Source organism: Nomascus leucogenys, chromosome 7b, assembly GCF_006542625.1.
Source record: "Nomascus leucogenys isolate Asia chromosome 7b, Asia_NLE_v1, whole genome shotgun sequence".
Classification (NCBI taxonomy): Eukaryota; Metazoa; Chordata; class Mammalia; order Primates; family Hylobatidae; genus Nomascus; species Nomascus leucogenys.
The window spans coordinates 33,811,561-33,829,345 of record NC_044387.1 but is presented as its reverse complement, the minus strand read 5'-3'; the positions used below and the strand labels follow the sequence as shown (position 1 = coordinate 33,829,345).

Genomic DNA, 17,785 nt, shown 5'->3' with positions numbered 1-17,785 from the left:
TTCTCCTGCCACAGCCTGTCGAGTAGCTGGGATTACAGGTGCCCACCAGCACACCCAGCTAATTTTTTGTATTTTTAGTAGAGATGGGGTTTCTCCATGTTGGCCAGGCTAGTCCCGAACTCCTGACCTCAGGTCATCCACCCATCTTAGCCTCCCAAAGTGCTGGGATTAAGGTATGAGCCACCGGGCCTGGCCCACATATATGTTAATTAATATGTTCTGGTATAACCGATCCACAAATCCTTGATACTTTACTTCTCATCTCTTCATCCATATCATTCTTTCATTCTCTTTCTGGTGTATTTATTCATCTTTATGTACAAAGGTCTTTTTTGGGGGGCCAAGTTATGTCCTCGTCTACCTTTTCTTGGTCTTATCTTGGATGTACCTTCTGTTGACTGCTGCCTCTATTTTCTTCCTATTTTCTGTTCTAGTAGAAAACTAAAAAATATTTTTATCATAGTACTAACTAAATAGATTTTGACCCCTAAGTTTCAAAAGCCCAAAAAAGATTAATTTCTCTTTCAAAACAAACAAAATCTGCTTTTTATCTATTTGGTTCTTAGTTATTTTGATAATATCTGTGGTCCCTAATAGGGGAAAAAAAAATTCCATCCCACCTATACAGACTCCCTGGGATGATGATAAACTCAACATATGTACACAAAGATTAATCATTGTAAGATAGAATATTTGAAAGGCAGGCAGAATGTTTTCAAATCAATGGAAAGAGAAGTGGAAACGGAAGTAAGATATTAAGATATTAGAACATTATTTTCTGTATGTCACATTGCCCAGGCAAAAAAAAAAAAAAAATGCTGTCTTAACAGTAACTTCACCACCAGGGCCCCTGCAACAGAATTCACATTATTAGTTGAAGAAATTAGTCCAGTTTACTTTTTTCCCTCAAATGTGTTTTCCGAGATGTATAAACACATGTTTTGGTTCAATAATATATACAATGTTTTAATTGAATATAAAATGTTATTAATAAATGTCTACATATGCAGAATTATCCCTATCTTTCATATATCTGTCTCAGTTAAATGTAACTTAGCTAAAGATCTCTGTATCAGTGGTCAGTAAAAAGAAAATATTTTGTGAGGATTTTTTTTTAATGCACAAAATAGTTATTTTTTTTCTTTTAAAAAAAATTGTCCCAAACCCTTCTTTCCTTTAGGTGGGGAGCAGCCTATTCCTCTCTGGAATGAACATGATGGAACAGCAGATGGAGATAAGCCTAAAATTCTCCTCTATTCCTTAAACTTGCAGTTCAAGGTAACATAATAATGATACTTTTATAAAAATTTTTCTAATCAATTAATATATGCTTGTTATAGAAAATTTGTATCTTACATAAATTACCAAACAGAAAATAAAAATGATCTATAATTCCATCTACTCAGAGAAAAAGCTTTAACAATAATTATTTGAATATTCTTTAGGACTTTTTTCCTGTTAGTATTTTTATATATGCATATATTTATACATTTGAAAAATCACTGGATACCTTTCCATATTAGAATATTTAGATTAGTTTTATCTTCTTGAACATCTGTGTTATATGTTGTGCAGTTGTAACAATTTATTCAACCACTCCCTTCTGACGAACATTTTGTTTTTCTTCAAGCACTGCTGTTATAATCTACTATGCAAGAAATATTTTATACACTTTTCCAGTTAACTATATTACTTTTAGAAGGCTGAGGCAGGAGGATTGCTTGAGCCCAGGAGTTCGAGACTAGCCCTGGCAACATAGCGAGACTTTGTCTCTACAAAAATTTTGAAAAAACAAAAAAATTAGCCAGGTGGGTGGCACACACCTGTAGTCTCAGTTACTTCAGAGACGAAGGCAAGAGGATTGCTTCAGTCTGGAAGTTCAAGGCTACAGTGAGCTGTGGTTGTGCCACTGCATTTGAGCCTGGGCAACAGAGTGAGACCTGTCTTAAAAAACAAAACAAAGACTATATTATTTTAATAGAAAACTTAATATTTCCAATGTTTAAGATACTGGTGTTCAAAAAAGTTATTTAATTGTATTTAATGTATTCAATCCATTGAATCCTAAATTTTGAATACAAAATATCAAAATGAAACATAATGGGAAAAAATTGCTACTAACATGAGAAATTAATGTTGCCAGTTTTATCAGTTCATTAGACATATCCTATACAGGCATACCTTGTTTTATTGCACTTCACTTTATTGTGTTTCACAGGTATTGAGGTTTTTTTTACGAATCGAAGGTGCCATTTTTCCAATAGCATATATTCACTTTCTGTGTGTCATATTTTACTAATTCTCACAATATTTCAAACTTTTTCTTTAGTATTATATGTCTGTTATAATGATCTGTGATCAGAAATCTTTGATGCTGCTACGGTAATTGTTTAGGGGCGCCAAGAACTGCACCAATGTAGGATAGCAAACTAAATCGTTAAATGTTGTTGCACATCTCTCACTTTCAATCAAAAGCTAGAAACGATTAAGCTTGGTGAGGAAGGTATGTCAAAAGCCAAGACAGGCTGAAAGCTAGGTCTCTTGCGCTAGTTAGCCAAGTTGTGAATGCAAAGGTGAAGTTCTTAAACGAAATTAAAAGTGCTACTCCAATGAACACACGAATGATAAGAAAGCCAAACAGCCTTATTGCAGATATGGAGAAAGTTTGAATGGTGTGGACAAACCAGCCACAACATTCCCCTAAGCTAAAGCCTAATCCAGAGCAATACCCTAATTTTCTTCAATTCTATGAAGGCTGGGAGAGGTGAGGAAGCTGCAAAGGAAAACTTGGAAGCTAGCAGAGATTGGTTCATAATGTTTAAGGAAAGAACCTGTCTTCATAACATAAAAGTGCAAACTGAGGATCAAGCTAGAATAATTGATGAAGGTGGTTACACTAAATGACACATTTTTCCATGTAGCCTTCTATGGGAAAAAGATGCTAGCTAGGACTTTCACAGCTACAGAGAAATCAATGCCTGGCTTCAAAGGACAGGCTGACTCTTGTTAGGGTCAAATGCAGCTGGTGACTTTAAGTGGAAGCCAGTGCTCATTTACCATTCTGAAAATCCTAGGGCCCTTAAGAATTATGCTAAATTTCTGCCTGTGCTCTATCAGTGGGACAACAAAGTCTTGGTGACAGCACATCTTTTCACAACATGGTTCACTGAATATTTTAAGCCCACTATGGGTCTACTGCTCAGAACAAAGAGTCCTTTTAAAATATTACTGCTCACTGACAATGCACCTGGTCACCTAAGAGCTCTGGTGAAAATTTACAAGGAAATTAACGTTTTTATGCCTAACACATTTCTTCTGCAGCTTATGAATTGAGTAATTTCAACTTTCAAGTGTATGATTTAAGAAATACATTTTGTAAGGCTACAGCTGTCATAGATAGTGATTCCTCAGATGGATCTGGGCAAAGTAAATTGAAAACCTTCTGGAAGGGAGACCACTTTGATTCATGAGAGGAGATACAAATATCAACATTACTAGGACTTTGGAAAAAGTTGGTTCCAACTCTGATGGATTACTTTGAGGGACTCAAGACACTTCATTAGAGGAAGTAAATGCAGATAGGGTGGAAATAGCAAGGGAACTAGAATTAAACGTGGAGCGTGAAGATGGGACTGAATTGCTGCAATCTCTTGATAAAACTTGAATGGGTGAAGACTTCCTTCTTATGAATGAGCAAAGAAATTCTATCTTCAGATGGAATCTACTCTTGGTGAAGATGCTGTAAACACTGTTGAAATGACAAAGGATTTAGAATGTTGCATACTTAGTTGATGAAGCAGTGGCAGGGTTTGGAAAGGATTGACTGTAACTTTGGAAGAGGTTCTGCTGTGGGTAAAATGCTGTCAAACAGCATCACATGCTACAGAGAAGTCTTTCATGAAAGGAAGAGTCAATCAATGACACAAACCTCATTGTTATTTTATTTGAAGAAACTGCCACAGTCACCCCAGACTTCAACAACCACTACCATGATCAGTCAGCAGCCACCAACATCAAGGCAAGACCCTCCACTAGCAAAAAGATTGCAACCCACTAAAAGCTCAGATGACTGACGGCATTTTTTAGCAATAAAGTTTTGTTTTGTTTTTGAGACAGAGTCTTGCTCTGTCTCAGGCTGGAGTGCAGTTGCGTGATCTCGGCTCACTGCAACCTCCGACTCCCTGGTTCAAGCTATTCTCCTGCCTCAGCCTACTGAGTAGCTGGGATTACAGACACATACCACCATGCCCATCTAATTTTGTATTTTTAGTAGAGATAGGGTTTCACCATGTTGGCCAGGGTGGTCTCGAACTCCTGACCTCAAGTGATCGGCCTACCTCAGCCTCCCAAAGTGGTGAGATTACAGGCATGAGCCACCACGCCCGGCCAAAGCATTTTTTAAATTAAGGTATATACAATGTTTTTTAGACATAATGGTATTACACATTTAATGGACTGTAGTATAACCTTTTATATGCACTGGAAAACAAAAAAATTTGTGTGACCCACTTTATTGCAATGGTCTGGAACCAAACCCATATTGTCTCCAAGGTATGCCTGTTCATGGTTTAAAACATGACTATTTTATTTATCATATACTGAAAGACTACATTTGAGTAGGTATATGTTGTTGATTTAAGATTCATTTTTTTCCTCCTAACATATAATCTGCTAGGGTATTCAAGTAACGGCCACTACTCCATCAATGAGAGCTGTAAGATTTGAAACTGGATTGATTGAACTGGAACTTTCTAACCGACTTCAAACCAAAGCTTCACCAGGAAGTAGCAGCTATCTGAAACTATTTGGCAAATGCCAGGTGGATTTAAATCTGGCATTAGGACAAATTGTCAAACATCAGGTGAGTACAGAATATGTTGATGTTAGAACTATGGCTTTTAAATTTTGCACATCAGTTTTAACTACTGTAACTTACGTATTATTATATTTACAAAAATATTTAGTTGAATTTCCTAAAGTTTCTGATTATAAATTCAATGAAAACTCATTTACCTTGGCATTTCATTGAATATTGTAGCTGCATATTGTTATAGTTTAGTGCAGATGCACTCACATAAAACTTAATCCAGTATCTTCATAATCATTTGCTTGTAATTTATTTTGCTAAACATTTTTTATTTCAGTCTTGTACTAACATTAGTCAGTTCTTAAAATGTTAAGTATATACCTTTCCTGTAGAATATTAGCAAGTTCTGCATACAGTAATGTTAAATAAAGTTAAAAAACAGCAGTTAGATTCTCTATTTTATAAAAATGAATGTTCACAGCTTATTGGAGATTTTTTTTGTTTTTATTTTGCCAAAAATTATGATGTAGATTTTAATCTTTTTTCCTCTTTGAAGAACCAAATAGAAAAATGCCAGTCACAGTTTCAAAACTGAATCACTGCATTAAAGATATGAGGAAAAAATGAACAAAAATTTCTTGTCATCTCTTAGAGGTTCTGATTATTTTGAAATATTTAATACATTGCCATTTAGAATATGGACCTCATCCTAACTTTTATATAAAGTTTATCTACAACTTCATATTTACCTCTTGCATGGCTATTTTGTATATTAATTTCAAGTGTTTATGGTACTGAGTATAAGGAATATACATTAACAGCTGAATTTGAGAAAAATGTATTATAGTTTTTTTGGTGAACAATACCATTAATAATGTTTAGTTTCATATTAAAACTTTTTCCATTATTTTATTTTATTGAGCTTTAAATTTTATTTTAGGTTTATGAGGAAGCTGGTTCTGATTTTCATCAAGTTGCCTATTTTAAAACCAGAATTGGATTAAGAAATGCCCTCCGAGAAGAAATCAGTGGTTCTTCAGATAGGGAAGCTGTGCTTATTACTTTGAATAGACCAATTGTTTATGCACAGCCTGTGGCCTTTGATAGAGGTAAGATAAAGTCAATCACTACTATCCTCTGGGATCTAGGAATGCTTTGTTAATGCTAGATAAAAATCTTGTAGTTGGCTGGGCGCGGTGGCTCACGCTTGTAATCCTAGCACTTTGGGAGGCCAAGGCAGGCGGATCATGAGGTCAGGAGATCGAGACCACAGTGAAACCCCGTCTCTACTAAAAAATACAAAAAAAAAAAATTAGTCAGGCGTGGTGGCGGGCGCCTGTAGTCCCAGCTACTCGGAGAAGCTGAGGCAGGAGAATGGCATGAACCCGGGAGGCGGAGCTTGCAGTGAGCCAAGATTGCGCCACTATACTCCAGCCTGGGCGACAGAGCGGGACTCCGTATCAAAAAAAAAAAAAAAAAAAAAAAAAAAAAATCTTGTAGTTTACTGGTTTAAATGCTTGACAGCTAAATGGTTCCTAAATCTGAAATGTGTGTATCCAAAAAAGAAAAAAATCTTGCTTTTTCCCTTCAGTTTTTAAAAGTTATTTTACATTTTAAAGTTATTTTGTCTTCTGCATGGATACATAGGAGTGTCTGCTTCAGATTATATAATTGTAATGCTGAATTTTTTCGTTTTGATAATAATGCACCCATTTGTGTTTTGGCACTGTGTTTATTTTTATATTCTATAAACATTTATCATGTACTGCCTAGAAGTGGAATACAAAAATAAACAACAGTATCCCTGCCCTCAAGAACCTGTCAGTCCAGTGGAAAAGAAAACAAAGTAGACTACACAGTGGAGTTAGAGATGTGTTCTTGGTTCTGAGGAGTTCTCTACCTTTGCCTGTGCTTCTTAGAGGAGAAACTAATTCTTGATTTGACTTTGAATTAGGAGTTCACCAGGGAGATAAGGAAATGAAATTTACTTTTATAACCCAGGGCCTAGAACAGTCCCTGGCATACAATAAGAACCAAATAAACATTGATTGAGAGAGAATAAGAATGAATGTGTTTAAACACATAAGTCTAAGAAAATATAGCAGTAGGTTTCATAGAAGAAAATAATGGGAAAGAAGGCTGAACAGGTAGACAAGGTCTAATTAATGTGGATTGGGCAAATATATTTGAACTGTATTTTAGACGTAATGAGGAGCCATTTAAGAAGCCATTTAAGATCTCCATCAGTGATGGACATAGGCTAGTAACAGAATCCTGTTAGAAAATTGCCCTTTTGGCAGTGTTACAGATAACATTTTATTTTGCTGAATCCCATGTACATGTTTTTCAGTTCTCATTTTACTGACCTCTCATCAGCTTTCATCAGCTTCTTAAAGTATTTTGTACCCTTGGTGTCCTTGACACAAAACAGGTTGAGTGCTGGTTTTCCAAAGTAATTGGGACAGGAAGTGTTTCAGATTTTGGATTTTTTCAGATTTTGGTATATTTGTGTATACATAATGAGATGTCTTGGGGCAGGGACCCAAGTTTAAACATGAAATTTATTTATGTTTCATATACACCATATACACATAGCCTGAAGATAATTTTATAAAATATTTTAAATAATTTTGTGCATGAAACAAAGTTTTGACAGCATTTTGGCTGCAGTCTCACGTGAGTTCAGATGTGGAATTTTCCATTTGTAGCATCATATCAACATTCAGAAAGTTTTGGGATTTTGGATTTCGGATTAGGGATGCTCAACCTGCATTTGCTTTTCCTCCTACTTCTCTGGCCTCTCCATCTTTATGTCCTTTTTAGAGGCCCTCCATCTATACACTGCTGTGAAATGAAGGTTTTCCTTAAGGTTTGTTTCTGTTTAACAAACTCAAACATCTTTGACTTTTCTCTGTAAGTCAGATCCTTTTAATGGTATGTTCCTAGCATTATGTACCTTAAAGAATTTTAAAAGAAGTAACAACTCTACGGATGAAGTCAAGTACCATGTCTGTTTTCATTTGTTATTCCATCCCAGTACCTAACATATAATAGGCATTTCACAAATAAGTTAGAGGGAATGAACAGACCTGGATTTTCTTCTTCCTTGTGCCATTATGTGGTTGCCTGCTTTCTGTTTTTTCATTTGTTATTTAAAAAATGGTGACTATATGTCCTCTTAGATCTTTCCCAATTCTAATGCTACAGTTTTCTGGGTGTAATTTTTATTAAGCAACAGGATTTTGCAGCTTTTGAGCTTTACTTAACATATAGATTTACAGTGTTGATTTTAATTTTCTTTCTGCCCTGTCTTAATTATCAAAAGCTGTGCTGTTTTGGCTGAATTATAAGGCTGCCTATGACAACTGGAATGAACAACGAATGGCTTTACATAAGGATATTCATATGGCTACAAAGGAAGTAGTAGATATGCTACCTGGTATCCAGCAAACATCAGCCCAGGCCTTTGGGACTCTTTTTCTCCAGCTCACTGTCAATGATCTGGGAATTTGCCTACCTATCACAAATACTGCACAGGTACAAAAAGTCAAGTCATATTCCAGGATTAAGAGCCAGGCATTTCTACATAACCATTTCTAAGTATTTAGAGTATAACAATACATTTTTCAGTATAACAGTTTATAACTGTTTAGTAGGTAGCAAGTAAGATTGAATTCCTTCAACCATTACTCATCTCAGTGTATTAAATCTGAATCTCATGGGACTTTTCTCTGAAGCACTCTTATATGCTTCAGAATAGTGGTAAGATTGATACCCACCAGATAACTCTTAATTTTTACCTTCATAAAAAGAAGCTTAGTTTCAGAATCATTTTATTGTTTTCTTTTTTAACAAGGAAGTCATTGGTATGGACTTGTTTATAAGATGGAAATAAAAGGACATTTAAGAATACTGTTTAATAAACTTACCTGTAACAGAGTAGGGAATTCCAAAATGCTTTTATACTGTAATATTTAATGGTAATGAAACTTCAAAGCAGTGTGTACATGAAGCAGGAATTTTCGCTTTGCAACTTAGGACAAATTCTCAGGAATATGTAACTGCATGCACGTGTGTGAGAGAGAGAAAAGGCTATGAACACCTGTCAGGCCAAGAAGCAACAGTTTATTAACAGTAGAATACAGAGATCTATATTTTACTCTTACAGTTTACCTTAATAACTTGTAACCATTTGTTGAATTAATTTATCTTTTAGGATTCTGTTTGGTAAGACAGTGTTAAGAAAAACTTTGGGTTAAGGATTGGCGGCATTGGTATGTTTGTGTTTCAGGAACTGAAATATAGTAGTTTTTTAATAGCATAATGGGCACTGCCTAGGAAGGCCATAAACACCACAGGTGGGTGGCATAGTGAGAGCATCTCCCCACAACTAAAAGAGAGGCTTGAGATAGAAATGTAGATAGCCCTTTGTATGTTAAGTAAGAAAAAAAATGCACATGGCAAGTACATTTCACTTGAGCGATTTAATTTTTAACTTTCTAAGCTGCTCTTTAATGAACATATCTAGGCTTGACCGTTTCTAGATTTCTATTCCTGTGAATCCTGTGAGGATTTCTAAGTTTAAAAAATTGTCACCTTTTGTCTTATTTCTTCTTTAATATATTTTGCAGTCTAATCATACTGGAGACCTTGACACTGGTTCTGCTTTGGTATTAACCATTGAAAGTACTCTCATCACTGCGTGCTCTTCAGAGTCTCTGGTTAGCAAAGGGCATTTCAAAAACTTTTGTATCCGTTTTGCTGACGGATTTGAGACATCATGGGATGACTGGAAACCAGAAATTCGTGGGGATTTAGTGATGAATGCCTGTAAGTATCTTTTATTTCTATATACAGTTTAGAACTTAAAAAATAAAACATTAAGTCTCCATTTGTGAAATTAAAAGATGCTTAGATGTAGCAAATGTTTTTAGACTGAGAAAGAAGGGCTATTTGTAGTTACAGGTAACAAACCATATCTGTGAAAAACTACAGCACTGAGTAGTTTTGGTAAGTAAACCAACCAGGCATTCTTTTTGGTACTATAACATTTGAATGTTTACACAGTCCCTGATTTTTCCTGTAATTGATCCATGTTTGACCAGATAAAGCATTTTTGTCCTGTCGGAATCTTGAAAGAAAATGATAAATGTGCAATATCCAACTCAACATAAAACACAGAACAGTTTGTAAATAGCCAGGACCAGCAACTCCAGCCTTAATTAATATTGACGTGAATAAATCCACATGTTCAAATTTGTAGGAGTGCAGAGTGTAACATGAATTCCTGCAATTCCATAATATTCAAGGTTGGGTATAACTAAAGCTGTGTTTATAGGCCATATTGAAGCTACGGAATTTATTTGTATATATTTTTATATTTTAAATATTATAGCAGAGTTGGTAAAGCATCATTAATCTTAATAATAAAGAAAAATTATAAATAAGGAGTTAAAAGGTTGTGAACTAAAATTCCTCAATCTTGTAAAGTAAATTACTTACTTTTTAGGAAGCGGTAGCCCATTGTTTATGTAATTTTTTCCTCTCTCCACTAGAGGGAAATCTTTCTACTTCCCATTTTCTTTGAGGAATGGGAAAATTTCTGTTATTTTTACAAAAATTGAAGTTTTAGCATTCAAAATGAATGAAAAAGTCTTGGTTTTAATGTGTAGGGAAGGAAAAATATCTTTTCCTACTACCCTTTTAGGCTATTTGCTGGGGCTTGTGTAATAAAAGACCAATTCATGAGAGAAAAGCATACAGGTTTATTTAATATGAGGTTTTTTTGTGACATGGAGCCTTCATAAGGAAATGAAGATCCAAAGAAATGGTTAAACCTCAGTATTTTTATGCTAGGTTTGAAGAAGAGTAGAGAGTTGTAGAGCAATGTGAGAAAATAAAAAGGGGTATGAGTTAAGGGTAGTAAACTGGAGGAGACTAACCAAGGCCTGTTTGTTCAGATTCCTCTCAGTGTCCCTCCACTTTGGAGATGAGGATGCTCCTTTCCTCTGGGTATAGGAAGGGCATCTCTCACATGTGGTTCGTATGACCTGCTTCAGAAGAAAGTCAAAGTCCTTCCTGCATCTGCTGCTTCTCAAATTGCTTCAGTTTAAAATACCTTCCATATGACAAGATGCCATTTTAGAAGGCAGTGTGTACTGAACCCCATCAAATACTTTGCATTTAGATAATTATAGGTAAAATACCAGTACTTATTTGAAATACTTCAGATTACTGAGAAGAGTTGATATGGAAATACTCATGCCTATTATCCAAAAGACCAATATCAGCCTACAACAAAAATCTTTATAGATTTATTATTTTACACAATAGTTATACATGTTTTTTTAAAATCAGTAAAACATATATTTTGTTTCTTTAATGAAAGACAAAAATAAATTTAGTGGTTTTTATTAAGGTGACAGCTTTACCATCATTGTATTTATTAAAATAAGTAGAATATATTTGGAAAAAAAGGAAGTAAACCATTTCCTTAACAGTTTATCTTAAAGGGCAAATGCATAAGATATAAAATGAGAAATATGCTCTGATTCAGAATCAGAAATATACATTACAAAATGAACAAATAATTTAGCACCTCAGTATATATTCTGTTAATACAGAACACTAACACGCTGGTAATCATGATACTCAGAATAATTTATTTTGGGTTTTAGAGGGGACTAACTGACATGCTTCTGTAACATGCTTATTGTTTGGGTTTCTTGGGAGGGGGCCAGAAGGAGATAAGCAGAGTAGTTATGTAATTGACATATTTATAAAAATTCCAAATGATAAAATGGACAAATTAGTTTGCTAGTTTATAGTTTTTGTTAGTAATAAGTATACCTCAATATTTTTGAACAAAGGTGATGTGTATAGGGCAGAGAAATAAGGAATGTTAGGATTATGCCTTAGAATTTTTTTAACAGATCATTTTTAAAACATACTCTAGAAAAAAAGGTGACCCAGTAAAATTTCTTCTCTAGGTGATAATGTTTATTGAGAAATGCATTAAAAATTAGCAAGGACAGTCTATAGGAAGAGTTCAAAGAACTATTTAAGTAGATAGTAAATATTAGGACAATATCATGAATGTGTATTTAGACAAAATAAACCATCAGAAGTTTAGATGTCTGCAAGCTCTCTGTAAAACCTGGGTAGCATTTGGTCATCAGAGCAGAAAAATTACCATCCTGGATTCAGCCTAATGGTTGCTCCAAGTCATCATTCTGTCTGTGATACAGAAACCACAGGTATTATGGGGAAGAGACTAGTTGATTTCTTAGTCCTCATTTTCAGGATTCAGATCTGCGTCTAAAAATCGTAATATTCCTTATTAATTCATCATGGCTCTATATTCTATGAGTTTATATATTCATTTTTTAAGCTTAATGTTTTTGTTGCTTTTTAGAGACAGAATCTTGCTCTGTTACCTAGGCTGGAGTGCAGTGGTGCCATCATAGCTCACTGCAGCCTTGAACTACTGAGCTCAAGCAATCCTCCCGCCTCAGCCCCCCAAGTAGCTGGGACCACAGGCACATGCCACCATACCTGGATAATTTTTAAATTTCCTGTATAGATGGAGTCTCACTATATTGCCCAGGCTGGTCTTGAACTCCTAGCCTCAAGTGATCTTGTGGCCTTGACCTCCCAAAGCACTGGGTTTATAGGTGTGAGCCACCACACCTAGCCCTTAAGCTTAATTTTTAAAAATTCTCTACTCCTTCTTGGGATAGGAAATCCTAAAAGTTTTCTTCTCCCTTTTTATTTACTAATTCTTCCTTTCACTTGGCCTCAGTTATGTTATACAGATTTCAAAGGGTTTTCTTTTCATTCTAGCATTCTTGGATTTGAAAGGGTAATGTAAGTCTTAAATTTGTTCAGATTTGTAACCATGACTACAAAGATGAATTGAGTGATACTCCAAAACCAAATCTAGTTATTTCTTAATTAGAATTTGTATGTGAGACACAGGTACTATACAGTTCAAAGGTATAATTTAGATGTTAAAGTTATTGGCAGTCTTTAAAAAAACCAAAACAACAAGTAGATCCTCTCTCACAAACCAAGTTGTAATATTTCTAAGTTGGAAAGATTTTTCCCTTTTGAAATTTTTCAAAGACAGAAATGTAATACCAAATTACCTAAAATATGAATCGTAAGCTCAAATTTAAGTAACATGTGAATACCAATTTAGGATTCAGAGTGAATTACAAAAGGACATTAAAGATATATGTACTCTCGAGTTTAAATTGATATTTAGTTTCTTCTAAGGATAACTGAGGAAGGTCTTAATTCTATGTTTAGAGTTTACTTTGTTTGAAAGTTGCTTCAACTTTTACTGTGTAAAATTGTTGAATTTAATTAACATCTTTTCTGAAGCTGAAGTTACCAGATTAAAGCTAGGTGGTAGTAAGTGTTTCAAAGTTAAAGTAGATATATTCTGGAGATAGGTCCATGATCTTGAGATTGACATCATAGCCTTCAGCCATTTTTTTTCTCATAAAATGTTCCATGTCAAAAGAGAAGGTAAGACTGATGAATCATGTGTCTGACCTAATGTGGCAGCTCTTAGTTGCCAAAATTCTATTTTAAGTCATTTGCATTCTCAAAGTGCCATTCATTTATGATAACAAATTGTCATAGCATCCTGGATATTAGTGGATAAGCCATCTAGAGTGTCAGAGTTGGCCACGTGTTGTCACTCAAATGAGGAAATCACATGCAGAAAGTAAAGCTAAAACTGCAGTTAAATTATTTAAATCATAGAATAAAATATTGTGAAATATGGAATCGATCTTATGAGTCATTAAGATAGCCCCTTCATTCCAACGATTAAGAACTAAAATCTAGGAAGGATAGTAATCCTCTTTGTATTTAGATAATAATCTTGTGTGAAAAATTAAAGAGTACAATATATAATCACAAATGTATTTTTATTGAAAACTATTTTTGGGATGATTTTTGTACAGGTGTAGTTCCAGATGGCACTTATGAAGTATGTTCAAGAACTACAGGACAAGCAGCAGCTGGTAGGTTCACATTCAGCATTATTTTGTGTTAGATAGAATTCTGCCTTTATTTTAATGGTAAGAGAATCTTTTGGCTAAGCTAATTCTGGTATTCACTAATTTAAAAAAAAACTTTTGTATTAGAACATTTGTATTTATTTAACAATTATTAATCAGACACCTACTGTGTGTATATATATGTGTATATATATGTATGTATATATATATATATATATATATATATATACTACAAGATGTTTTAGAAAAGATTAAAATGAATAAGATACACTTTCTATCCTCCATACTTTTAAATTCTTACAATGTAGTTAAGGCACATGCAGCAAAATTACATTGAAATATGTGATATGTACAATAAAACATAAAATTCCAGTTGCTATTGAAATGTATAAAAAGAAGAGAATATTTTCAAATACGGGAGAATACTGGGATCAGAGAAAACTTCATGGAGGGACAAACATTTAAACAAGCACTCCAAGGACGGGATAAATCTTTCTTAAGCAAAAACTGGGAGATGTGGGCCAGAGAAAATTTAGGCAGAGAGAATAATATAACATGAATCATGATGTTAAAGCACAGTATTCAGATTTGTCCAATTTAGCTAGAATAGAGTTATATAAAAAAAAAGATGGAAAAATGTTAAATGCCAAATTAAGGAGTTTGATTTGGTGGGTAGTGGGTAGGCTAGCCATTGAATGTTTCTGAACAAGAAGGCAAATGACACTATCAAAGGAACACTTTCAAAGATTAGAGGGCAAAAAAGCCTAGGAAACCAGTTAGGAGGTAACTATGAAAGTGGTCATGTGTCTTGACTAAGATGATAGCACAATGTAAATTTTTATTATTTTGCTTGTTATAAAATTGGACAGGGTGAGCTACAGAGATACTTATTTAAGGGCTCTTAAAATGTTGAGAGAGGTAGAAATTGATTAAGGCTGGTAGATTGCCAGTCTCTCCTTACTGTTCTCTGTTTTCCTCCCCAAGCCTAGCCTTAGTGCTCATCCTAAGTTACGTAGAAAGCACCAAGGCCTAGAGTCTGACAAAGAACTGGAAAAGTTAGAGAATTTTCAACTGAGGTCACAAATAAATCTTTGTGAGGACTTTTAAGTGACAACAACCCACTTAGATTAGATTAACCAAAAGGGGATGCTTATTAAAAGGACACTTTCAGACTACAATTAGGAATGGTTATTTCAGGGAAGAGACGGAACCAGGTCAATTCAGGAACCCTTAGGAACTACTAGAACCAAGATCCCAGCTGTTACCAAGACTCTGTAGCTCTTATCTTTGCTTCTTTGCTCCCCTCTTGGCTACTTGTTTTTCTTCTTTTAACTTGTAACCTCTTTCTTATACATGGCAAGAAACATTGTGGAGTCTCGGTTCTCCACCCTCAGTCATTAGAGAAGGACCAACCTTTCCTCAAGTCCAGGCAAAATATCTTATTTTTCCAACTTTGACCTTCACCTGGACCAATTACCTAATTAATTCTGTCTAATGAGCTAAGGTCATGGCAATTCCTACTACAGCTATAGGATGGTGGATCAGCTTGGGGTCAGGGAGTGAACCTGTAGTTCATAGGGAAAAAGAAAATAGGTGCTATACAGAGGAAACAGTAGATGCACGCTGTACACATAGAGAAATCAATCCTGTAGTCTGATGTTTCTGACAAGTTTAGCAGTGAAAGACATTAGTTATTATATGTGGCCATCATACATTTTATTACTTTGTAAAGTTATTTCAATTTCTATACTCAGGACTTAACAAAAATGCAACTTCTTTATTTAAACAGAAAGCAGTAGTGCTGGAACCTGGACACTCAATGTATTGTGGAAAATGTGTGGAATTGATGTTCACATGGATCCTAACATTGGCAAAAGGCTTAATGCTCTGGGCAATACTCTTACAACACTGACAGGAGAGGAAGACATAGATGACATTGCTGACTTAAATTCAGTGAACATAGCTGACCTGTCAGATGAGGATGAAGTTGATACTATGTCTCCCACTATCCATACTGTAAGTAAACTCACTGTTAGAATTTTTCAGGATTGGCTTTTGCCCTGAGACAGGGATATTTTTTGTTCAGTGTTATTTAGTATATCATAGTTGCTATTTGTGGAGGAAGGCAAGGGAGTGGTGGTTCGCTGTGTCTACATTTCATAATACTGTCTTTTAATTGAGTTCTGTGCTACATGTTGACTGTCATCCAACTTGTGCTTTAACCTATAAGTAAAATAATAATATTAAAACTGAAGTGAGTAGGGAGTGGGGCAGGGTGGGGAATGGGAAGAAATTGCTAACAGGTATGAGGTTTCTAAGTGATGAAAATATTCCCAACTAAGATTTTAATGATGGTTGTACAACTCTGTGAATATACTAAATGGGTGAGTTTTATGGTACGTGAGTTATATCTCAATAAAGATGTTCAAGATGAATTTCAAAGCAAAGTGCATACACGAAATGATACATTTTAAAAATATGTATTTTCATCTATACTATACATTCTGTAGTTTCAAGTTATTTCGTGGCAAAAAGAAACATTCTTTGATTTCATTCTGGTATTGATTTTTTAAAATTATTTTCAATATCTTTTAACTACTGTACCATGAAATAGTTTTGTTCTTGGGAAGAAATTTTTTAAAATTTAATATTACTGTTTATTACTTAGAGTTCAGATGGAAGTTCAATAAATGCAGATGGCCACAAACTCACCTTTGGGCAGCGACTTGTAAATCACCTACTAGGCCTGACACCCCCAAATCAGCGCCATTCTGTTCCTGCAGAGTATCTGTGTGACCCAGAGATGTGGGGCTCCCCTCAGTCTAGCCAGTCCCATTTGAAAGCATGCAGAGCACACTCATGGGGAAACGTAGGTAGCAACTAAATAGATTCCTTATGAAATTGAAGGGATTTAAATCAATGGAGAATTCCAATCTTAATATAGATGGCTTTGATTCTTGCATGCTTTGATTTAGGGTGTTAATTTTGTGATAGTATAGATTTGCTGTGTGACTTGAGGGTGGTATTGACAGATACACTTTGGACTTTTCAGGAAGCCATAGATTATCGAAGACAGGCAGCATCTGCTAGCCAGCCAGGAGAACTTAGAGGAAGAAAAATTATGAAGCGTATAGTGGATATCAGAGAACTGAATGAACAGGCCAAAGTAATAGATGATCTGAAGTATGTATAATGATTTTTAATTTAATATAATGTTCCTTAATTTTAGAATCATAAGATGTTAAAAGTGGAAGAAACTGTATTTGGTCTAATACAAACTCTTTAGTTTATCTGTGATATCACCAGGGTCCAGAGTTGTTTAATAATTTGGTCGAGATCATACACTCATTAGTGATAAAGTTAGGCATGCGGCTGGGCGTGGTGGCTGATACCTATAATCCCAGCACTTTGGGAGGCCGAGGCAGATAGGTCACCTGAGGTTAGGAGTTCAAGACCAGCCTGGGTGACATGGTGAAACCCTGTCTCTACTAAAAATACAAAAATTAGCTGGGCGTGGTGGTACATGCCTGTAATCCCAGCTACTCGGGAGGCTGAGGCAGGAGAATCGCTTGAGCCCGGGAGGAGGAGGTTGCAGTGAGCCGAGATTGCGCCATTGCACTCCAGCCTGGGTGACACAGCGAGACTCCATCTCCAAAAAATAAAAGCATGAAATCCTCGTGTCCTAGTGTTTTTCACAACTTATTTCTGAGCACTTTATGACTGATGGTTTATGTCACATATATGTATCTTTACATGTGTATTTACTCATATATGTATCTTCACAGGCATATATAAATAAATCCATTAATCTTTATCTGTTGCCTGCTGGATATTACTAAGTAATACTTCTTCTATTACAGTAAATATTCTTGTTGCTAAACTTTGCAATTTTATTTTCCCAAAAGGTAATGGTCATGCCTCATCTTTTCTAGTCTGCATATACTTG

The 17,785-nt window shown here is 35.0% G+C and overlaps 1 protein-coding gene across 6 annotated transcripts in view; it reads left to right on the top strand.

Annotated features, from left to right (window-relative positions):
• KIAA1109 (KIAA1109 ortholog) overlaps nt 1-17,785 on the top strand; it is a 219,349-nt gene that overhangs the window by 157,343 nt on the left and 44,221 nt on the right. For all 6 annotated transcript variants that reach the window (XM_030815739.1, XM_030815740.1, XM_030815741.1 and 3 more), the window contains exons 55-62: nt 1,181-1,278; nt 4,676-4,861; nt 5,748-5,916; nt 8,133-8,344; nt 9,439-9,637; nt 13,783-13,842; nt 15,629-15,855; nt 16,892-17,022. In XM_030815739.1, the coding sequence (XP_030671599.1) occupies nt 1,181-1,278; nt 4,676-4,861; nt 5,748-5,916; nt 8,133-8,344; nt 9,439-9,637; nt 13,783-13,842; nt 15,629-15,855; nt 16,892-17,022 (1,282 nt within the window). The remainder of the gene's footprint in view (nt 1-1,180; nt 1,279-4,675; nt 4,862-5,747; nt 5,917-8,132; nt 8,345-9,438; nt 9,638-13,782; nt 13,843-15,628; nt 15,856-16,891; nt 17,023-17,785) is intronic.